Source organism: Petromyzon marinus, assembly GCF_048934315.1.
Source record: "Petromyzon marinus isolate PM22_M1 ecotype Great Lakes invasive population chromosome 77 unlocalized genomic scaffold, UKy_Petmar_22M1.pri1.0 chr77_unloc.1, whole genome shotgun sequence".
Taxonomy (NCBI): Eukaryota; Metazoa; Chordata; class Hyperoartia; order Petromyzontiformes; family Petromyzontidae; genus Petromyzon; species Petromyzon marinus.
Genome location: NW_027422621.1, coordinates 314,073 through 340,021, shown reverse-complemented (window position 1 = coordinate 340,021; position 25,949 = coordinate 314,073). Strand labels below are relative to the sequence as shown.

The window sequence follows — 25,949 nt, the reverse complement described above, 5'->3', positions numbered from 1 at the left end:
CTGGAAGAGACTGGGAGACACTGGGAGAGACTGAGAGACACTGGGAGACACTGGGAGACACTGGGAGACACTGGGAGAGACTGGGAGAGACTGGAGGAGCCTCTCTCTGTCTGCGTCTCTCTGTCTCTCCGTGTGTCTCTGTGTCTCTTCGTATGTCTCTGTGTCTCTGTGTGTATCTCTCCGTCTCTCTCTCCGTGTCTCTCCGTGTCTCTGTGTGTATCTCTCTCTCTCTCCTTGTCTCTGTGTCTCTGTGTGTATCTCTCTGTCTCTCTCTCCGTGTCTCAGTCTCTGTGTCTCTCCGTGTCTCTCCGTGTGTCTCTCTGTCTCTCTCTCCGTGTCTCCATGTCTCTGTGTCTCTCCCTGTCTCTCCGTGTGTCTCTCTGTCTCTCTCTCCGTGTCTCCGTGTCTCTCCGTGTCTCTGTGTGTATCTCTCGGTCTCTCTCTCCGTGTCTCCGTGTCTCTCCGTGTCTCTGTGTGTATCTCTCGGTCTCTCTCTCCATGTCTCTGTGTCTCTCCGTGCATCTCTCCGTGTATCTCTCCGTGTCTCTCCGTGTATCTCTCTGTGTCTCCGTGTGTATCTGCGTGTCTCTGTGTGTATCTCTCCGTCTCTCTCTCCGTGTCTCTCCGTGTCTCTCCGTGTATCTCTCTGTCTCTCTCTCTCCGTGTCTCTGTGTCTCTCCGTGTCTCCATGTGTCTCCGTGTCTCTGCCTGTCTCTGCGTGTCTCTGCGTGTCTCTCCGTTTCTCCGTGTGTCTCTGCGTGTGTCTCTCCGTGTGTCTCTCCGTGTCTCTCCGTGTGTCTCTCCGTGTGTCTCTCGGTGTGTCTCTCGGTGTGTCTCTCGGTGTGTCTCTCTGTGTGTCTCTCTGTGTGTCTCTCTGTGTGTCTCTCTGTGTGTCTCTCTGTGTGTCTCTCTGTGTGTCTCTCTGTGTGTCTCTCTGTGTGTCTCTCCGTGTGTCTCTCCGTGTCTCTGTGTCTCTCCGTGTGTCTCTCTGTGTCTCTCCGTGTGTCTCTGTGTCTCTGTGTCTCTCTGTGTCTGTCTCTCCGTGTGTCTCTCCGTGTGTCTCTCCGTGTGTCTCTCTGTGTCTCTCTGTGTCTCTCTGTGTCTCTCAGTGTGTCTCTCTGTGTCTGTCTGTGTGTCTCTCTGTGTCTCTGTGTCTCTCTGTGTGTCTCTGTGTCTCTCTGTGTCTCTCTGTGTCTCTCTGTGTCTCTCCGTGTGTCTCTCCGTGTGTCTCTCCGTGTGTCTCTCCGTGTCTCTCCGTGTCTCTCCGTGTCTCTCCGTGTGTCTCTCCGTGTGTCTCTCCGTGTCTCTCTGTGTGTCTCTCCGTGTGTCTCTCCGTGTGTCTCTGTGTGTCTCTCTGTGTGTCTCTCTGTGTGTCTCTCTGTGTGTCTCTCTGTGTGTCTCTCTGTGTGTCTCTCCGTGTCTCTGTGTCTCTCCGTGTGTCTCTCCGTGTGTCTCTCCGTGTGTCTCTCCGTGTGTCTCTCTGTGTCTCTCTGTGTCTCTGTATATCTCCGTGTGTCTCTCCGTGTCTCTCCGTATCTCTGTGTGTATCTCTCTCTCTCTCCTTGTCTCTGTGTCTCTGTGTGTATCTCTCTGTCTCTCTCTCCGTGTCTCAGTCTCTGTGTCTCTCCGTGTCTCTCCGTGTGTCTCTCTGTCTCTCTCTCCGTGTCTCCATGTCTCTGTGTCTCTCCCTGTCTCTCCGTGTGTCTCTCTGTCTCTCTCTCCGTGTCTCCGTGTCTCTCCGTGTCTCTGTGTGTATCTCTCGGTCTCTCTCTCCGTGTCTCCGTGTCTCTCCGTGTCTCTGTGTGTATCTCTCGGTCTCTCTCTCCATGTCTCTGTGTCTCTCCGTGCATCTCTCCGTGTATCTCTCCGTGTCTCTCCGTGTATCTCTCTGTGTCTCCGTGTGTATCTGCGTGTCTCTGTGTGTATCTCTCCGTCTCTCTCTCCGTGTCTCTCCGTGTCTCTCCGTGTATCTCTCTGTCTCTCTCTCTCCGTGTCTCTGTGTCTCTCCGTGTCTCCATGTGTCTCCGTGTCTCTGCCTGTCTCTGCGTGTCTCTGCGTGTCTCTCCGTTTCTCCGTGTGTCTCTGCGTGTGTCTCTCCGTGTGTCTCTCCGTGTCTCTCCGTGTGTCTCTCTGTGTGTCTCTCTGTGTGTCTCTCGGTGTGTCTCTCGGTGTGTCTCTCTGTGTGTCTCTCTGTGTGTCTCTCTGTGTGTCTCTCTGTGTGTCTCTCTGTGTGTCTCTCTGTGTGTCTCTCTGTGTGTCTCTCTGTGTGTCTCTCCGTGTGTCTCTCCGTGTCTCTGTGTCTCTCCGTGTGTCTCTCTGTGTCTCTCCGTGTCTCTGTGTCTCTCTGTGTCTGTCTCTCCGTGTGTCTCTCCGTGTGTCTCTCCGTGTGTCTCTCTGTGTCTCTCTGTGTCTCTCTGTGTCTCTCAGTGTGTCTCTCTGTGTCTGTCTGTGTGTCTCTCTGTGTCTCTGTGTCTCTGTGTCTCTCTGTGTGTCTCTGTGTCTCTCTGTGTCTCTCTGTGTCTCTCTGTGTCTCTCCGTGTGTCTCTCCGTGTGTCTCTCCGTGTGTCTCTCCGTGTCTCTCCGTGTCTCTCCGTGTCTCTCCGTGTGTCTCTCCGTGTGTCTCTCCGTGTCTCTCTGTGTGTCTCTCTGTGTGTCTCTCCGTGTGTCTCTCCGTGTGTCTCTCTGTGTCTCTCTGTGTGTCTCTCTGTGTGTCTCTCTGTGTGTCTCTCTGTGTGTCTCTCTGTGTGTCTCTCTGTGTGTCTCTCTGTGTGTCTCTCCGTGTCTCTGTGTCTCTCCGTGTGTCTCTCCGTGTGTCTCTCCGTGTGTCTCTCCGTGTGTCTCTCTGTGTCTCTCTGTGTCTCTGTATATCTCCGTGTGTCTCTCCGTGTCTCTCCGTATCTCTCCGTCTCTCTCCGTGTCTCTCCGTGTCTCTCCGTGTGTCTCTCCGTGTCTCTCCGTGTCTCTCTGTGTGTGTCTCTCTGTGTGTGTCTCTCTGTGTGTCTCTCTGTGTGTCTCTCTGTGTGTCTCTCTGTGTGTCTCTCTGTGTGTCTCTCTGTGTGTCTCTCTGTGTGTCTCTCTGTGTGTCTCTCTGTGTGTCTCTCCGTGTCTCTGTGTCTCTCCGTGTGTCTCTCTGTGTCTCTCCGTGTGTCTCTGTGTCTCTCTGTGTCTCTGTGTCTCTGTGTGTCTCTCCGTGTGTCTCTCTGTGTCTCTGTGTCTCTGTGTGTCTCTCCGTGTGTCTCTCTGTGTCTCTCTGTGTCTCTGTATCTCTCCGTGTGTCTCTCCATGTCTCTCCGTATCTCTCTGTGTCTCTCTGTGTGTCTCTCTGTGTCTCTCTGTGTGTCTCTCTGTGTCTCTCTGTGTGTCTCTCTGTGTCTCTCTGTGTCTCTCTGTGTCTCTGTGTCTCTCCGTGTGTCTCTGTGTCTCTCCGTGTGTCTCTCTGTGTGTCTCTCCGTGTGTCTCTCCGTGTGTCTCTCTGTGTGTCTCTGTGTGTCTCTCTGTCTCTCTGTGTCTCTGTGTGTCTCTGTGTCTCTCTCTGTGTCTCTGTGTGTCTGTGTGTCTCTCTGTGTCTCTCCGTGTCTCTCCGTGTGTCTCTCCGTGTGTCTCTGTGTCTCTCTGTGTCTCTCTGTGTGTGTCTCTCTGTGTGTCTCTCTGTGTGTCTCTCTGTGTGTCTCTCTGTGTGTCTCTCTGTGTGTCTCTCTGTGTGTCTCTCTGTGTGTCTCTCTGTGTGTCTCTCCGTGTCTCTGTGTCTCTCCGTGTGTCTCTCTGTGTCTCTCCGTGTGTCTCTGTGTCTCTGTGTCTCTCTGTGTCTCTGTGTGTCTCTCCGTGTGTCTCTCTGTGTCTCTGTGTCTCTGTGTGTCTCTCCGTGTGTCTCTCTGTGTCTCTCTGTGTCTCTGTATCTCTCCGTGTGTCTCTCCATGTCTCTCCGTATCTCTCTGTGTCTCTCTGTGTGTCTCTCTGTGTCTCTCTGTGTGTCTCTCTGTGTCTCTCTGTGTGTCTCTCTGTGTCTCTCTGTGTCTCTCTGTGTCTCTGTGTCTCTCCGTGTGTCTCTGTGTCTCTCCGTGTGTCTCTCTGTGTGTCTCTCCGTGTGTCTCTCCGTGTGTCTCTCTGTGTGTCTCTGTGTGTCTCTCTGTCTCTCTGTGTCTCTGTGTGTCTCTGTGTCTCTCTCTGTGTCTCTGTGTGTCTGTGTGTCTCTCTGTGTCTCTCCGTGTCTCTCCGTGTGTCTCTCCGTGTGTCTCTGTGTCTCTCTGTGTCTCCGCGTGTCTCACCGGAGGCTGGGGTCGGAGCTGCCCAGGTTGAGGAGAGCTATGTTGAGCAACGTGCCCGGCACGTCCTTGGGACGTATCTCGGTTGTTCGTATGTCTCTGTGTCTCTCTGTGTGTCTCTGTGTCTCTCTGTGTCTCTCTCTGTGTCTCCGCGTGTCTCACCGGAGGCTGGGGTCGGAGCTGCCCAGGTTGAGGAGAGCTATGTTGAGCAACGTGCCCGGCACGTCCTTGGGACGTATCTCGGTTGTTCGTATGTCTCTGTGTGTGTCTCTCTGTGTCTCTGTGTGTGTCTCTGTGTCTCTCCGTGTCTCTGTGTCTCTCTGTGTGTCTCACCGGAGGCTGGGGTCGGAGCTGCCCAGGTTGAGGAGAGCTATGTTGAGCAACGTGCCCGGCACGTCCTTGGGACGTATCTTGGTGTGCTGTGGAATGCAGTCCGGTTGCGATAACTCCCAGCGGGTCCGGATGTGGATGATGGACTGCACGATGGCCTCGCAGTCCGTGTGGATGAACGTCAGCGGGGTGCCCTGCTCACACGCAGAGACGCGCAGAGACACGCACAGACACACACAGAGACACGCACAGAGACACGCAGAGACACACAGAGACACACACAGAGGCACGCACACAGAGACACACAGAGACACACACAGAGGCACGCACGCAGAGACACGCAGAGAGACACACACAGACACACACAGAGACACGCAGAGACACACAGAGAGACATACAGAGACACACACAGAGACACGCAGAGACACACAGAGGGACACACAGAGAGACACACAGAGATACACACACAGAGACACACACAGAGACACACACGCAGTTATACAGAGACACGCACGGAGACACACACGGAGAGACACACACAGAGACACGCAGAGACACGCAGAGAAACACACAGAGACACACACGGAGAGACACACACAGTTATACAGAGACACACAGAGACACACACGGAGAGACACACAGAGACACACACGGAGAGACACACAGAGACACACACGGAGAGACACGCAGAGAGACACACACGCAGACACACGCACAGAGACACGCACAGAGACACGCACAGACACACACACAGTTATACAGAGACACGCACGGAGACACACACGGAGAGACACGCACAGAGAGACGCAGAGAGACACACACACAGTTATACAGAGACACACACGGAGAGACACACACAGAGACACACACGGAGAGACACGCACAGAGACACACACAGACACACACACACAGTTACACAGAGACACACACAGAGACACACACACAGAGACACACGCAGAGACACGCACAGAGACACAGAGACACGCGCACAGAGACACACACGGAGAGACACGCACAGAGACACGCAGAGAGACACACACGCAGTTATACAGAGACACACACGGAGAGACACACAGAGTTACACAGAAACACACACAGATACCCAGAGACACGCACACAGTTACACAGAGACACACACAGTTACACAGAGACACACACACAGTTACACAGAGACACACACAGAGACACACACAGAGACACACAGAGGCACGCACAGAGACATGCACAGAGACACACAGAGACACACACAGAGACACACACAGTTACACAGAGACACACACACAGTTACACAGAGACACACACACAGTTACACAGAGACACACACAGATACACAGACACACACACAGTTACACAGAGACACACACAGTTACACAGAGACACGCACAGAGACACACAGAGACACACACAGTTACACAGAGACACACACAGTTACACAGAGACACGCACAGAGACACACAGAGACACACACACAGTTACACAGAGACACGCACAGAGACACACAGAGACACACACAGAGACACACACAGAGACACGCACAGAGACACGCACAGAGACACACAGAGACACACACACAGTTACACAGAGACACACACAGTTACACAGAGACACACACAGTTACACAGAGACACACACAGTTACACAGAGACACACACAGAGACACACACACAGTTACACAGAGACACACAGAGACACACAGAGACACACACACAGTTACACAGAGACACACACAGAGACACACACAGTTACACAGAGACACACACACAGTTACACAGAGACACACACACAGTTACACAGAGACACACAGACGCACCGAGACACACACAGAGACACGCACAGAGACAAGCCCACAGTTACACAGAGACACACACAGAGACATACAGAGACACACACAGAGACACACACAGAGACACGCACAGAGACACGCAGAGACACGCCCACAGTTACACAGAGACACACACACAGTTCCACAGAGACACACACACAGTTACACAGAGACACACAGAGACACACACAGAGACACACACAATTACACAGAGACACACACAGTTACACAGAGACACGCACAGAGACACACAGAGACACACACAGACACACACACAGTTACACAGAGACACACACAGTTACACAGAGACACGCACAGAGACACACAGAGACACACACAGAGACACACACAGTTACACAGAGACACACACAGTTACACAGAGACACGCACAGAGACACACAGAGACACACACACAGTTACACAGAGACACGCACAGAGACACACAGAGACACACACAGAGACACACACAGAGACACGCACAGAGACACGCAGAGACACACAGAGACACACACACAGTTACACAGAGACACACACAGTTACACAGAGACACACACAGTTACACAGAGACACACACAGAGACACACACACAGTTACACAGAGACACACAGAGACACACAGAGACACACACACAGTTACACAGAGACACACACAGAGACACACACAGTTACACAGAGACACACACACAGTTACACAGAGACACACACACAGTTACACAGAGACACACAGACACACCGAGACACACACAGAGACACGCACAGAGACAAGCCCACAGTTACACAGAGACACACACAGAGACATACAGAGACACACACAGAGACACACACAGAGACACGCACAGAGACACGCAGAGACACGCCCACAGTTACACAGAGACACACACACAGTTACACAGAGACACACACACAGTTACACAGAGACACACAGAGACACACACAGAGACACACAGAGACACACACAATTACACAGAGACACACACAGTTACACAGAGACACAAACAGTTACAGAGACACACAGAGACACACAGAGACACACAGAGACACACAGTTACACAGAGACACACACAGATACACACAGAGACACACAGAGAGATGCACGGAGAGAGAGATACGGTTACACAGAGACACACAGAGACACACACACAGTTACACAGAGACACACACAGTTACACAGAGACACACACACACAGAGACACACACAGAGACACACACACAGTTACACGGAGACACGCAGAGAGATGCATGGAGACACAGAGACACACACACAGAGACACGCACAGAGACACACGCACAGAGACACACGCACAGTTACACAGAGACACGCACAGAGACACACACAGAGACACGCACAGAGACACACACACACACACAGTTACACATTGCAGATCTCCACCATCTCCGAGGCATGGCGAGCGGTGAGCGAGCGGTGAGCGAGCGGTGAGCGAGCGGTGAGCGGGCTCACCTGGTTGGCGATGGTGAGCGTGAACTGGTTCTCGTCCACGAGGCAGATTTCCTCGATCTCGGACGCGTAGTGCACATCGTCCAGCAGAACGTACTGACCCAGCACGCGAGTCTTCTCCGCAGACATCACCTGCACGGCCGTAGGGCCCACCTGGACGGACACGCGGACACTCACTCACCCACTCACCTACTCACTCACTCACCTACTCACTCACTCACCTACTCACTCACCTACTCACTCACCTACTCACTCACTCACTCACCTACTCACTCACCTACTCACTCACACACTCACCTACTCACTCACCTACTCACTCACTGACTCACCTACTCACTCACCTACTCACTCACTCACTCACCTACTCACTCACCTACTCACTCACTCACTCACCTACTCACTCACCTACTCACTCACTCACCTACTCACTCACTCAGTCACCTACTCACTCACCTACTCACTCACTCACTCACCTACTCACTCACCTACTCACTCACTCACTCACCTACTCACTCACCTACTCACTCACTCACCTACTCACTCACTCAGTCACCTACTCACTCAGTCACCTACTCACTCACCTACTCACTCGCTCACCTACTCACTCACCTACTCACTCACTCACTCACCTACTCACTCACTCAGTCACTCACTCAGTCACCTACTCACTCACTCACCTACTCACTCACTCACCTACTCACTCACCTACTCACTCACTCACCTACTCACTCACCTACTCACTCACTCACCTACTCACTCACTCAGTCACCTACTCACTCAGTCACCTACTCACTCACCTACTCACTCGCTCACCTACTCACTCACCTACTCACTCACTCACTCACCTACTCACTCACTCAGTCACTCACTCAGTCACCTACTCACTCACTCACCTACTCACTCACTCACCTACTCACTCACCTACTCACTCACTCACCTACTCACTCACCTACTCACTCACCTACTCACTCGCTCACCTACTCACTCACTCACCTACTCACTCACTCACTCACCCACCCACTCACTCACCTATTCACTCACTCACCTACTCACTCACCTACTCACTCACTCACCTACTCACTCACCTACTCACTCACCTACTCACTCACTCACCTACTCACTCAGTCACCTACTCACTCACCTACTCACTCACTCACCTACTCACTCACTCACCTACTCACTCGCTCACCTACTCACTCACCTACTCACTCACTCACCTACTCACTCACTCACTCAGTCACTCACTCAGTCACCTACTCACTCACTCAGACACTCACTCACTCACTCACCTACTCGCTCACCTACTCACTCACCTACTCACTCACTCACTCACCTACTCACTCACTCACCTACTCACTCACTCACCCACTCACTCGCTCACCTACTCACTCGCTCACCTACACACTCACTCACCCACTCACTCACTCACCCACTCACTCGCTCACCTACTCACTCGCTCACCTACTCACTCACTCACCTACTCACTCACTCACCTACTCACTCACTCACCTACTCACTCACCTACTCACTCACCCACCCACTCACCTACTCGCTCACCTACTCACTCACTCACCTACTCACTCACTCACCTACTCACCTACTCACTCAGTCACTCACTCAGTCACCTACTCACTCACTCAGTCACTCACTCACTCACCTACTCACTCAATCACCTACTCACTCACTCACCTACTCGCTCGCTCACCTACTCACTCACTCACCTACTCACTCACTCACTCACCTACTCACTCACTCACCTACTCACTCACCTACTCACTCACTGAGTCACTCACTCAGTCACCTACTCACTCACTCAGTCACTCACTCAGTCACTCAACTACTCACTCACTCACCTACTCACTCACTCACCTACTCACTCACCTACTCACTCACTCACCTACTCACTCACCTACTCACTCACCTACTCACTCGCTCACCTACTCACTCACTCACCTACTCACTCACTCACTCACCCACCCACTCACTCACCTATTCACTCACTCACCTACTCACTCACCTACTCACTCACTCACCTACTCACTCACCTACTCACTCACCTACTCACTCACTCACCTACTCACTCAGTCACCTACTCACTCACCTACTCACTCACTCACCTACTCACTCACTCACCTACTCACTCGCTCACCTACTCACTCACCTACTCACTCACTCACCTACTCACTCACTCACTCAGTCACTCACTCAGTCACCTACTCACTCACTCAGACACTCACTCACTCACTCACCTACTCGCTCACCTACTCACTCACCTACTCACTCACTCACTCACCTACTCACTCACTCACCTACTCACTCACTCACCCACTCACTCGCTCACCTACTCACTCGCTCACCTACACACTCACTCACCCACTCACTCACTCACCCACTCACTCGCTCACCTACTCACTCGCTCACCTACTCACTCACTCACCTACTCACTCACTCACCTACTCACTCACTCACCTACTCACTCACCTACTCACTCACCCACCCACTCACCTACTCGCTCACCTACTCACTCACTCACCTACTCACTCACTCACCTACTCACCTACTCACTCAGTCACTCACTCAGTCACCTACTCACTCACTCAGTCACTCACTCACTCACCTACTCACTCAATCACCTACTCACTCACTCACCTACTCGCTCGCTCACCTACTCACTCACTCACCTACTCACTCACTCACTCACCTACTCACTCACTCACCTACTCACTCACCTACTCACTCACTGAGTCACTCACTCAGTCACCTACTCACTCACTCAGTCACTCACTCAGTCACTCAACTACTCACTCACTCAGTCACTCACTCAGTCACTCAACTACTCACTCACCCACCCACTCACCTACTCGCTCACCTACTCGCTCACCTACACACTCACTCACCTACTCACTCACTCACCTACTCACTCACTCAGTCACTCACCTACTCATTCACTCAGTCACTCACTCAGTCACCTACTCACTCACTCAGTCACTCACCTACTCATTCACTCAGTCACTCACTCAGTCACTCAACTACTCACTCACTCACTCAGTCACTCACCTATTCACTCACTCACCTACTTGCTCACCTACTCACTCACCTACTCACTCACTCACCTACTCGCTCGCTCACCTACTCACTCACTCACCTACTCGCTCACCTACTCACCCACCCACTCACTCACTCACCCACTCACTCACCCACTCACTCACCCACTCAGTCACTCACCCACTCACTCGCTCACCTACTCACTCACTCACCTACTCACTCACTCACCTACTCACTCACTCACTCACCTACTCACTCACTCACCTACTCGCTCACCTACTCGCTCACTCACCTACTCACTCACTCAACTACTCACTCGCTCACCTACTCACTCGCTCACCTACTCGCTCGCTCACCTACTCGCTCACTCACCTACTCACTCGCTCACCTACTCACTCACTCACCTACTCACTCACTCACCTACTCACTCACCTACTCACTCACTCACCCACTCACTCACCTACTCACCTACTCACTCACCTACTCACTCACTCACCTACTCGCTCACCTAATCACTCACTCACCTACTCGCTCACCTACTCACTCACTCACTCACCTACTCACTCACTCACCAACTCACTCACTCACTCACCTACTCACTCACTCAACTACTCGCTCACCTACTCGCTCACCTACTCACTCACTCACCTACTCGCTCACCTACTCGCTCACTCACCTACTCGCTCACCTACTCACTCACTCACCTACTCACTCACTCACCAACTCACTCGCTCACCTACTCACTCACTCACTCACCTACTCGCTCACCTACTCACTCACTCACCTACTCGCTCACCTACTCACTCACTCAGTCACTCACTCAGTCACCTACTCACTCACTCACCTACTCACTCACTCACCTACTCACTCGCTCACCTACTCACTCGCTCACCTACTCACTCACTCACCTACTCGCTCACCTACTCACTCACCTACTCACTCACTCACCTACTCACTCAGCCACTCAGTCACTCACCTACTCACTCACTCACTCACCTACTCACTCACTCACCTACTCACTCACTCACCTACTCACTCACCTACTCACTCACCTACTCACTCACTCACCTATTCACTCACTCACCTACTCGCTCACCTACTCACTCACTCACTCACCTACTCACTCACTCACCTATTCACTCACTCACCTACTCGCTCACCTACTCACTCACTCACCTACTCACTCACTCACTCACCTACTCACTCACTCACCTACTCACTCACCTACTCACTCACCCACCCACTCACCTACTCGCTCACCTACTCACTCACTCACCTACTCACTCACTCACCTACTCACCTACTCACTCAGTCACTCACTCAGTCACCTACTCGCTCACCTACTCACTCACCCACTCACCTACTCACTCACTCACCTACTCACTCACTCACCTACTCACTCACTCACCCACTCACTCGCTCACCTACTCACTCGCTCACCTACACACTCACTCACCCACTCACTCACTCACCCACTCACTCGCTCACCTACTCACTCGCTCACCTACTCACTCACTCACCTACTCACTCACTCACCTACTCACTCACTCACCTACTCACTCACCTACTCACTCACCCACCCACTCACCTACTCGCTCACCTACTCACTCACTCACCTACTCACTCACTCACCTACTCACCTACTCACTCAGTCACTCACTCAGTCACCTACTCACTCACTCAGTCACTCACTCACTCACTCACCTACTCACTCAATCACCTACTCACTCACTCACCTACTCGCTCGCTCACCTACTCACTCACTCACCTACTCACTCACTCACTCACCTACTCACTCACTCACCTACTCACTCACCTACTCACTCACTCAGTCACTCACTCAGTCACCTACTCACTCACTCAATCACTCACTCAGTCACTCAACTACTCACTCACTCAGTCACTCACTCAGTCACTCAACTACTCACTCACCCACCCACTCGCTCACCTACTCGCTCACCTACACACTCACTCACCTACTCACTCACTCACCTACTCACTCACTCAGTCACTCACCTACTCATTCACTCAGTCACTCACTCAGTCACCTACTCACTCACTCAGTCACTCACCTACTCATTCACTCAGTCACTCACTCAGTCACTCAACTACTCACTCACTCACTCAGTCACTCACCTATTCACTCACTCACCTACTCGCTCACCTACTCACTCACCTACTCACTCACTCACCTACTCGCTCGCTCACCTACTCACTCACTCACCTACTCGCTCACCTACTCACCCACCCACTCACTCACTCACTAACCCACTCACTCACCCACTCACTCACCCACTCAGTCACTCACCCACTCACTCGCTCACCTACTCACTCACTCACCTACTCACTCACTCACCTACTCACTCACTCACTCACCTACTCACTCACTCACCTACTCGCTCACCTACTCGCTCACTCACCTACTCACTCACTCAACTACTCACTCGCTCACCTACTCACTCGCTCACCTACTCGCTCGCTCACCTAATCGCTCACTCACCTACTCACTCGCTCACCTACTCACTCACTCACCTACTCACTCACTCACCTACTCACTCACCTACTCACTCACTCACCCACTCACTCACCTACTCACCTACTCACTCACCTACTCACTCACTCACCTACTCGCTCACCTAATCACTCACTCACCTACTCGCTCACCTACTCACTCACTCACTCACCTACTCGCTCACTCACCTACTCACTCACTCACCAACTCACTCACTCACCTACTCACTCACTCACCAACTCACTCACTCACTCACCTACTCACTCACTCAACTACTCGCTCACCTACTCGCTCACCTACTCACTCACTCACCTACTCGCTCACCTACTCGCTCACTCACCTACTCGCTCACCTACTCACTCACTCACCTACTCACTCACTCACCAACTCACTCGCTCACCTACTCACTCACTCACTCACCTACTCGCTCACCTACTCACTCACTCACCTACTCGCTCACCTACTCACTCACTCAGTCACTCACTCAGTCACCTACTCACTCACTCACCTACTCACTCACTCACCTACTCACTCGCTCACCTACTCACTCGCTCACCTACTCACTCACTCACCTACTCGCTCACCTACTCACTCACCTACTCACTCACTCACCTACTCACTCAGCCACTCAGTCACTCACCTACTCACTCACTCACCTACTCACTCACTCACCTACTCACTCACTCACCTACTCACTCACCTACTCACTCACCTACTCACTCACTCACCTATTCACTCACTCACCTACTCGCTCACCTACTCACTCACCTACTCACTCACTCACTCACCTACTCACTCACTCACCTACTCACTCACCTACTCACTCACTCACCTACTCACTCAGCCACTCAGTCACTCACCTACTCACTCACTCACTCACCTACTCACTCACTCACCTACTCACTCACTCACCTACTCACTCACCTACTCACTCACTCACCTATTCACCCACTCACCTACTCGCTCACCTACTCACTCACTCACCTACTCACTCACTCACCTACTCACTCACCTACTCACTCACTCACCTACTCACTCACCTACTCACTCACTCACCTACTCACTCACTCACCTACTCACTCACCTACTCACTCACTCACCTACTCACTCAGCCACTCAGTCACTCACCTACTCACTCACTCACCTACACGCTCACCTACTCGCTCACTCACCTACTCACTCGCTCACCTACTCACTCACCTACTCACTCACCTACTCACTCACTCAGTCACTCACTCAGTCACTCAACTACTCACTCACTCACCTACTCACTCACCTACTCACTCACTCACCTACTCACTCACTCACCTACTCGCTCACCTACTCACTCACTCACCTACTCGCTCACCTACTCACTCACCTACTCAATCACTCAGTCACTCACCTACTCATTCACTCAGTCACTCACTCAGTCACTCAACTACTCACTCACTCACTCAGTCACTCACCTACTCACTCACTCACCTACTCGCTCACCTACTCACTCACTCACCTACTCACTCACACACTCAATCACTCACCTACTCACTCACTCACTCACCTACTCAATCACTCACCTACTCACTTACCTACTCACTCACTCACCTACTCACTCAGCCACTCAGTCACTCACCTACTCACTCACCTACTCACTCACTCACCTACTCGCTCACCTACTCACTCACTCAGTCACTCACTCAGTCACCTACTCACTCACTCATTCACTCACCTACTCATTCACTCAGTCACTCAGTCACTCACTCAGTCACTCAACTACTCACTCACTCACTCAGTCACTCACCTACTCACTCACTCACCTACTCGCCCACTCACCTACTCACTCACTCACTCACACACTCAAGCACTCAATCACTCACCTACTCGCTCACCTACTCACTCACTCACCTACTCAATCACTCACCTACACACTTACCTACTCACTCACCTACTCACTCAGCCACTCAGTCACTCACCTACTCACTCACCTACTCACTCACTCACCTACTCACTCACCTACTCACTCACCCACCCACTCACTCACTTACTCACCTACTCACTCACTCACCCACTCACTCACCCACTCACCCACTCAGTCACTCACTCACTCACCCACTCACTCACCCACTCAGTCAGTCACTCACCTACTCAGTCACTCAGTCACTCACTCACTCACCCACCCACCCACTCACTCACCCACTCAGTCAGTCACTCACTTACTCACGTCACTCACCCACCCACTCACTCAGTCAATCACTCACTCACTCACCCACTCACTCACTCACTCACCCACTCACTCACCCACTCAGTCACTCACTCACTCACTTGCTCACCCTCCCACTCACTCACCCAACCACTCACCCTCCCACTTACTCATCCACCCACCCACCCACCCACCTTGATGGACACCTTCGTGTCTTTGTGCGACAGCTTCAGGGCGCTGTGGAACACTTTGAGGTCACTCACTCACTCACTCACCCACTCACTCACCTACTCACTCACCCTCCCACTCACTCACCCACTCACTAACTCACCTACTCAGTCACTCAGTCACTCACTCACTCACCCACCCACCCACTCACTCACCCACTCAGTCAGTCACTCACTCACTCACTCAGTCACTCACCCACTCACCCACTCAGTCACTCACTCACTCACCCACTCAGTCACTCACTCACTCACTCACCCACTCAGTCACTCACTCACTCACTCAGTCACTCACCCACCCACTCACTCACCCACCCACCCACTCAGTCACTCACTCACTCAGTCACCACTCACTCACTCAGTCACCCACTCACTCACCCACTCACCCACTCACTCAGTCACCCACTCACTCACTCATTCACTCACCTACTCACTCACCAACTCACTCACCCACTCACTCACTCACTCAGTCACTCACTCACCCACCCACTCAGTCACTCACTCACTCACCCACCCACTCACTCACCCACTCAGTCACTCACTCACTCAGTCACTCACTCACTCACCCACCCACTCACTCACTCACCCACCCACTCACCCACCCACCCACCCACTCACCCACCCACCCACCCACTCACCCACCCACCTTGATGGACACCTTCGTGTCTTTGTGCGACAGCTTCAGGGCGCTGTGAAACACTTTGAGGTCCTCGTCGAGAGCGAGCGTGGCTCCGGGCAGACGCTGCTGTGACGTGTCCACGTAGTCAGCCAGACGTCCCAGGGACTCGACAAACACCAGCCGCTTGCTACCCTTGAGCCCGGTCAACAGGCGCTCGTGGTACTTGGTGTACTCACGGACCTGACACGGGTACACACACACACACGGTACTCACACACACACACACGGTACACACAAACACCAGCCGCTTGCTACCCTTGAGCCCGGTCAACAGGCGCTCGTGGTACTTGGTGTACTCACGGACCTGACACGGGTACACACGGGTACACACAGTACACACATAGGGTACACACACACGGTACACACACGGTACACACACACACACGGTACACACACACACACGGTACACACGGTACACACACACACACACGGTACACACACAGATACACACACACACACAGTACACACACACGGTACACACACACACGGTACACACAAACACCAGCCGCTTGCTACCCTTGAGCCCGGTCAACAGGCGCTCGTGGTACTTGGTGTACTCACGGACCTGACACGGGTACACACGGTACACACACACGGTACACACACACGGTACACACACACACACGGTACACACACACATGGTACACACACACACACATGGTACACACACACGGTACACACACACACACGGTACTCACACACACACAATACACACACACACATGGTACACACACACACGGTACACACACACACACACGGTACTCACACACACACACACGGTACACACACATGGTACACACACACACACAGTACTCACACACACACACACACGGTACACACACAACACGGTACACACACACACACGGTACTCACACACACACAGTACACACACACACACAGTACCCACACACACACGGTACACACAAACACACACTACACACACACACGGTACACACAAACACCAGCCCGCTTGCTACCCTTGAGCCCGGTCAACAGGCGCTCGTGGTACTTGGTGTACTCACGGACCTGACGCGGGTACACACACACACACGGTACACACACACACACATGGTACACACACACGGTACACACACACACACACACGGTACACACACACACATGGTACACACACACACATGGTACACCCACACGGTACACACACACACACGGTACACACACAGTACTCACACACACACACGGTACACACACACACACAGTACACGCAGTACACACACACGGTACACACACACACACGGTACACACACACACACGGTACTCACACACACACGGTACACACACACACACACGGTACACACACACACACGGTACACACACACATGGTACACACACACACAGTACACACACACACACACACGGTACACACACACACGGTACACACACACGGTACACATGGAACACACACACGACACACACACACGGTACACACACACACACGGTACACACACACACAGTACACACACACACGGTACACACACACACACGGTACACACACACAGTACACACACACACGGTACACACACACACACGGTACACACACACACGGTACACACACACACACGGTACACACACACACACGGTACACACACACGGTACACACACACACAGTACACACACACACGGTACACACACACACGGTACACACACACACAGTACACACACACACGGTACTCACACACACTCACACGGTACACACACACAAACACGGTACACACACACGGTACACACAAACACACGGTACACACACACAAACACGGTACACACACACACACTACACACACGGTACACACACACACACACGGTACACACACAAACACGGTACACACACACGGTACACACAAACACACACACGGTACACACACACACAAACACGGTACACACACACGGTACACACAAACACACACACGGTACACACACACACACACGGTACACACACACACGGTACACACACACACGGTACACACACACACACGGTACACACACACGGTACACACACACAGTACACACACACACACGGTACACACACACGGTACACACACACGGTACACACACACAGTACACACACACACACGGTACTCACACACACACACACATGGTACACACACACACGGTACACACACACACGGTACACACACACACACGGTACACACACGGTACACACACACACACGGTACACACACAGGGTACACACACACGGTACACACACACACTACACACACGGTACACACACACACACAGTACACACACACACACGGTACACACACACACTACACACACGGTACACACACAAACACACGGTACACACACACGGTACACACACACACACGGTACACACACACACACACGGTACACACACACGGTACACACGGTACACACACACACACACGGTACACACACACACGGTACACACACACACACACGGTACACACACACACACGGTACACACACACGGTACACACAAACACACGGTACACACACACACGGTACACACACACACACACGGTACACACACACACACGCGGAACACACACACACGGTACACACACACACGGTACACACACACACACGCGGAACACACACACACACGGTACACACACACACACGCGGAACACACACACACACGGTACACTCACTCCCTGTCTCTCTCTCACTGTCTCTCTCTCTGTCTCACTCCGTCTCTCTCTGTCTCTCTGTCTGTCTCTCCCTCTGTCTGTCTCGCTCTCCCTGTCCGTCTCACTCCGTCTGTCTGTTTCTCTCTGTCTGTCTCTCCCTCTCTGTCTCTCTGTATCTCTCTATGTCTCACTCTCTCTCACTCTCTCTCCGTCTGTCTCTCCCTGTCTGTCTCTCCCTCTCTCTCTCACTGTCTCTCTCTCTCACTGTCTCTCTCTCTCACTGTCTCTCTCTCTCACTGTCTCTCTCTCTCACTGTCTCTCTCTCTCACTGTCTCTCTCTCTCACTGTCTCTCTCTCTCACTGTCTCTCCCTCTCTCTCTCACTGTCTCTCTCTCTCACTGTCTCTCCCTCTCTCTCTCACTGTCTCTCTCTCTCACTGTCTCTCTCTCTCTCACTGTCTCTCTCTCTCACTGTCTCTCTCTCTCCCTGTCTCTCACTGTCTCTCCCTGTCTGTCTCTCCCTGTCTCTCTCTCCCTCTCTCTCACTGTCTCTCCCTCTCACTGTCTCTCCCTCTCTCTCACTGTCTCTCCCTCTCACTGTCTCTCCCTCTCTGTCTCTCTGTATCTCTCTATGTCTCACTCTCTCTCACTCTCTCACTGTCTCTCTCTCTCACTGTCTCTCTCTCTCACTGTCTCTCTCACTGTCTCTCTCTCTCACTGTCTCTCTCTCTCTCTCACTGTCTCTCTCTCTCACTGTCTCTCTCTCACTGTCTCTCTCTCTCACTGTCTGTCTCTCACTGTCTCTCTCTCTCACTGTCTCTCCCTCTCTCTCTCTCTCTCACTGTCTCTCTCTCTCCCTGTCTCTCCCTGTCTATCTCTCACTGTCTCTCCCTGTCTGTCTCTCCCTCTCTCTCACTGTCTCTCTCTCTCTCTCTGAGCGCGCTGGGAGGAGGCTGCGTCCAGGTGGAGCTCCCGAGCTCTCACAGTTGGAGGCCCGTCTTTTTCAACATCGCCGTACCGAGAGAGGCTTCACAGACAAATTCATATCGACCATTTCCCTCTTTCTTTCACCTTTTATTTTCCCACTCCCCTTCTGTTTTATTTTATTTCTTTTTTGCTTGGCTCGCCGGGTCCGGCGAGCGAAAGACCGCGAGCGATTTTTTTTTATTTCTTCTCCCACCTGCAATCGCACAGAGGCAGAACCGCGGGGTGACGGTGTACGAGCAAGAGCCGCGGGAGGGACGCCCTGGAGGCAGGCGATGGGGACGGGGGGTGTCGACGGTCCGTGCGTGGGGGACTTCAATTGCACCTTGGACCCAGCCCTTGACCGGAACGGCGCCGAGCCTCACCCGGAGTCGGCGCGAGCGTGGGGGGATCGGGTGACCTGGTGCTGGCAGCTGGGGCTGCCGGACGCGTGGCGGCTGCACCGGCCGACCCAGCGGCAGTACACGCGGTGCCAAGGGGGAGGCCGCTGTAGCGCCTGCTGGAGGCTCGACGTGCGGCTCTTCAGGGCCCGCTGGGTCAAATGGGTGGCCGCAAAGAGCGGTTTCGGAAGCACCTCGCGGTGGTGGGAGCACACGAGAGGCGCGGGTGCGGGCACCGCACCGCTCCTTCGTGCGCAAACGGTATGCAGCGCCTGGTCCACATGGACTCGTCCCTCCAGGCTGTTTCATCGCCAGGCGCGAGAGCGCAAACCGGACACCAACAGGATTCTCTCGGGCCTGCTGACCCAGGAGGGGACGATGGCCACGACGTCGACCTCTGTCGGGCCACGGAGCGTGCAGGACGGGGCGGTCCGGGACTTGCTCGACGGGAGCCCCGCCTTGGCGGACCCGGAGAGCGGGCGCCTGGAGGCGCCCCGTCACCCTGGAGGAGCTTCACGCCGCGATGCGGCCCCGGGAATCGACGGCCTGCCGGTCGAGTTTGTACGCGGCCTTCTGGAAGGAGCTCGGCCCCCCCCCAGCTGCTGGAGGTGTTGGCGGAGAGCCTGAGAGAGGGGGAGCTCCCGCCGAGCTGCAGGAGGGCCGTCGAAGAAGGGAGACCTGCGCCGGATGGAGAACTGGCGGCCGGTGTCCCTCCTGTGCGCCGGTTACAAGGCGTTTGCAAAGGTGCTGGCCGACCGCCTCAAATCGGTGGTGGGTCAGCTGGTGCGGCCGGGAACAAACCTATTGCGTCCCTGGCCGGTGCCTGCACGACGAACACAGGCACGGTCAGGGACGTGATCTCCTTGGCGGGGAGGGACGGCACGGATCTAGGCCTACCTCTTCCTCGACCAGGAGAAGGCATTCGACCGGATCGACCACGGATACCTGGGGGGATCTGCTCGCCTCGCACGGGTTCGGGCGGACTTTCCGGGCGCAGGTGCCGCTCCTGTACGCGGGCGTGCAGGAGCACGCTGAAAATCAACCGGAGGCTCGGCGCCCCTTTCTCCGTGCCGAGCGGGGTCAGGCAAGGGTGCCCCGTTGTCGGGGCCTCCTTTACTCCCTGGCGATCGAACCCCTCGTGCGCCGCCTGCAGCTCACCCTGTCTGGGAACTATTCCTGATGGACCTGGCCCGGGTTGACTACGGGAGACTGCCGGTCTTCCGGCGGAGCCTCCTGGACGCGTGGCGGGGCGTGACGTGGAGCGGGAGGACCTGGAAATACCTGCACCTAACCAGTCCCGCGATTGGCACCGCTGTACCAGCTCCTCGGGGGCCATCTCCAGGAAACTGGGGACGGCCTTCCGGAGGGGCTGGATGGTGCACGGGGCCCCCCTACGCGGCCGGCAAAACGCCACGACCTGGCGAACTTTCGCCTGCTCTCAGGCCAGGCTGGCGGTTTACATGTCGCGAAAATGGGAGGGAGCTGCAGGACGCCGTGGACAGCGGCTGTTCGGTGTGTTAAGCGGTTTTTTTTATATATATACGACCCCCCCCCTGACGCGTGTCACCGAGTGTCCACAATCGGTGGGGCATGCACCACCAAGAACACAGAAACGCCCCAGGGCTTTGCCGCTGGGGTAATAAAAGGTGCTTTAAAAGTCAAAAAAAGTCTCTCACTGTCTCTCTCTCACTCTCTCTCTCTCACTGTCTCTCTCTCTCTCCCTGTCTGTCTCACTCCGTCTCTCTCTCCCTGTCTCTCTCTCTCTCTCTCCCTCCTTCTCTCTCTCTCTCTCTGTCTCTCTCTCTCTCCCTCTCTCTCCCTGTCCGTCTCACTCCGTCTCTCTCTCTCCCTCTCTCACTCCGTCTCTCTCTCCCTCTCTCACTCCGTCTCTCTCTCACTGTCTCTCTCTCTCCCTCTCTCACTCCGTCTCTCTCTCTCTCTCACTGTCTCTCTCTCTCCCTGTCCGTCTCACTCCGTCTCTCTCTCTCCCTCTCTCACTCCGTCTCTCTCTCTCTCACTCTCTCTCTCCCCCTCCCTCACCACTCACCCAGGAGTTACAGTTGTAGACGTAGACGCAGACGGCATTCTCGTAGGCGGCGCTGGGGAAAACCACGAACCACTTGGACAGGAAGTCCGTCTGTCTCTCCCTCTGTCTGTCTCTCTCTGTCTCACTGTCTCTCTCTCTCTGTCTGTCTCTCTCTCTCACTCTCTCTCACTCTCTCTCTGTCTCACTCTGTCTCACTCCGTCTCTCTCTCACTGTCTGTCTCTCTCACTGTCTCTCTCTCACTCTCTCTCACTGTCTCTCTCTCTCACTCTCTCACTCTCTCTCTCACTGTCTCTCTCACTGTCTCTCTCTCCCTGTCTGTCTCTCTCTGTCTCACTCCGTCTCTCTCTCTCTCTCACTGTCTCTCTCCCTGTCTCTCTCTCACTCTCTCACTGTCTCTCTCTCTCTGTCTGTCTCTCTCACTCCGTCTCTCTCACTCTCTCTGTCTCTCTCTCTCTCTCTCCCTGTCTGTCTCTCTCACTCCGTCTCTCTGTCTCTCTCTCTCTCCCTGTCCCTCTCTCTCCCCCTCTCACTCCGTCTCTCTCTCTCTCTGTCTCTCTCTCACTGTCTCTCTCTCACTGTCTCTCTCCCTGTCTGTCTCTCTCACTGTCTCTCTCTCACTGTCTCTCTCACTCTCTGTCTCTCTCTCTCTCTGTCTCTCTCTCACTGTCTCTCTCCCTGTCTGTCTCTCTCACTGTCTCTCTCTCACTGTCTCTCTCTCACTGTCTCTCTCACTCTCTGTCTCTCTCTGTCTCTCTCTCACTGTCTCTCTCTCTCTCTCCCTCTCACTCTCTCACTGTCTCTCTCTCTCCCTGTCCGTCTCACTCCGTCTCTCTCTCTCCCTCTCTCTCTCACCGTCTCTCTCTCTCTCACTCCGTCTCTCTCTCTCACTGTCTCTCTCTCTCCCTCTCTCTCACCGTCTCTCTCTCTCCCTCGCCACACCTCCCTCACCACTCACCCAGGAGTTACAGTTGTAGACGTAGACGCAGACGGCATTCTCGTAGGCGGCGCTGGGGAAAACCACGAACCACTTGGACAGGAAGTCCGTCTGTCTCTCTCTCTCTGTCTGTCTCTCTCTGTCTCACTGTCTCTCTGTCTCTGTCTCACTCCGTCTCTCTCTCCCTGTCTGTCTCTCCCTCTGTCTCTCTGTCACTGTTTCTCTCTCCCTGTCTCTCTCTCCCTGTCTGTCTCTCCCTCTGTCTCTCTGTCTGTCTCTCGCTCTGTCTCTCTCTCCCTGTCTCTCTCTCACTCTCTCTCACTCTCTCACTGTCTCTCTCTCTGTCTCACTCCGTCTCTCTCTCTCACTCTCTCACTGTCTCTCTCTCTCTGTCTGTCTCTCTCACTCCGTCTCTCTCTCTGTCTCTCTCTCTCACTATCTCTCTCTCTCTCCCTCTCTCTCACTCTCTCTCTCTCACTGTCTCTCTCTCTCTCTCCCTCTCTCTCACCGTCTCTCTCTCTCTGTCCCTCTCTCTCCCTGTCTGTCTCTCTCACTCTCTCACTGTCTCTCACTCTCTCACTGTCTCACTTTCTCTCTCTCTCTCCCTGTCTGTCTCTCCTTCTGTCTCTCTCTCTCCCTCTCTCTCACCGTCTCTCTCTCTCTCTCTCACTGTCTCTCTCTCTCTCTCCCTGTCTCTCTCACTCCGTCTCTCTCTCTCTCTCCCTCGCCACACCTCCCTCACCACTCACCCAGGAGTTACAGTTGTAGACGTAGACGCAGACGGCATTCTCGTAGGCGGCGCTGGGGAAAACCACGAACCACTTGGACAGGAAGTCCGTCTTGAACCGGTTGCCTGCCCCCGTGTGTGTCAGGTCTAGCACCAGCTCGTACGGCTTCCCGTAGAACGGCTTCAGGGTCAGCAGCACGTGGTAGATGAGCAGGTCGCCGTTGATCTGGCCGGCCTTGAAGCTGAGGGGGCCGATGGGGTGGTGAGAAGGGGTCAGTGGTGGTGGTGGTGGTTGTGGTTGTGGTGGTTGTGGTGGTTGTGGTGGTTGTGGTGGTGGTGGTTGCGGTGGTTATGGTAGTGGCGGCGTTTATCTGGCCGGCCTTGAACCTACGACCTCCTGTAGACCAGGCGAGGTAGTCAACATCTCTCAGGGTAATCGAACCCACGGGACCTCCTGTAGACCAGGCGAGGTAGTCAACATCTCTCAGGGTAATCGAACCCACGACTTCCTGTAGGCCAGGCGAGGTAGTCAACATCTCTCAGGGTAATCGAACCCACGGGACCTCCTGTAGACCAGGCGAGGTAGTCAACATCTCTCAGGGTAATCGAACCCACGGGACCTCCTGTAGGCCAGGCGAGGTAGTCAACATCTCTCAGGCTAATCGAACCCACGACCTCCTGTATACCAGGCGAGGTAGTCAACATCTCTCAGGGTAATCGATCCCACGGGACCTCCTTTAGACCAAGCGAGGTAGTCAATATCTCTCAGGGTAATCGAACCCACGGGACCTCCTGTATACCAGGCGAGGTAGCCAACATCTCTCAGGGTAATCGAACCCACGACTTCCTGTAGACCAGGCGAGGTAGTCAACATCTCTCAGGGTAATCGAACCCACGACCTCCTGTAGACCAGGCGAGGTAGTCAACATCTCTCAGCGTAATCGAACCCACGGCCTCCTGTAGACCAGGCGAGGTAGTCAACATCTCTCAGGGTAATCGAACCCACGACCTCCTGTAGACCAGGCGAGGTAGTCAACATCTCTTAGTGTAATCGAACCCACGACCTCCTGTATACCAGGCGAGGTAGTCAACATCTCTCAGGGTAATCGAACCCACGACCTCCTGTAGACCAGGCGAGGTAGTCAACATCTCTCAGGGTAATCGAACCGACGACCTCCTGTAGACCAGGCGAGGTAGTCAACATCTCTCAGGGTAATCGAACCCACGACCTCCTGTAGACCAGGCGAGGTAGTCAACATCTCTCAGGGTGATGGAACCCACGACCTCCTGCATACCAGGTGAGGTAGTCAACATCTCACAGGGTCCGGGATGGAACCCACGACCTCCTGCGTACCGGGCGAGGTAGTCAACATCTCCCGAGGCCCGGGATCTAAACCCACGACCTCCTGCGTACCGGGCGAGGTAGTCAACATCTCTCAGGGCCCGGGATCTAAACCCACGACCTCCTGCGTACCGGGCGAGGTAGTCAACATCTCACAGGGTCCGGGATGGAACCCACGACCTCCTGCGTACCGGGCGAGGTAGTCAACATCTCACAGGGTCCGGGATGGAACCCACGACCTCCTGCGTACCGGGCGAGGTAGTCAACATCTCACAGGGTCCGGGATCTAAACCCACGACCTCCTGCGTACCGGGCGAGGTAGTCAACATCTCCCGAGGCCCGGGATCTAAACCCACGACCTCCTGCGTACCGGGCGAGGTAGTCAACATCTCTCAGG

At 54.0% G+C, this 25,949-nt stretch overlaps 1 protein-coding gene and 1 pseudogene across 1 annotated transcript in view; one reads left to right on the top strand and one right to left on the bottom strand.

Moving 5' to 3' along the window:
• Positions 1-25,949, bottom strand: part of NF1 (neurofibromin 1) — a 331,965-nt gene that overhangs the window by 138,328 nt on the left and 167,688 nt on the right. The window contains exons 40-43 of the mRNA XM_076058585.1: positions 24,233-24,452; positions 16,476-16,688; positions 7,873-8,022; positions 4,596-4,786 (exon numbers count right to left, since the gene is read on the bottom strand). Coding sequence (XP_075914700.1) covers positions 4,596-4,786; positions 7,873-8,022; positions 16,476-16,688; positions 24,233-24,452 — 774 coding nt within the window. The remainder of the gene's footprint in view (positions 1-4,595; positions 4,787-7,872; positions 8,023-16,475; positions 16,689-24,232; positions 24,453-25,949) is intronic.
• Positions 14,741-15,858, top strand: LOC142908223 (uncharacterized; annotated as a pseudogene).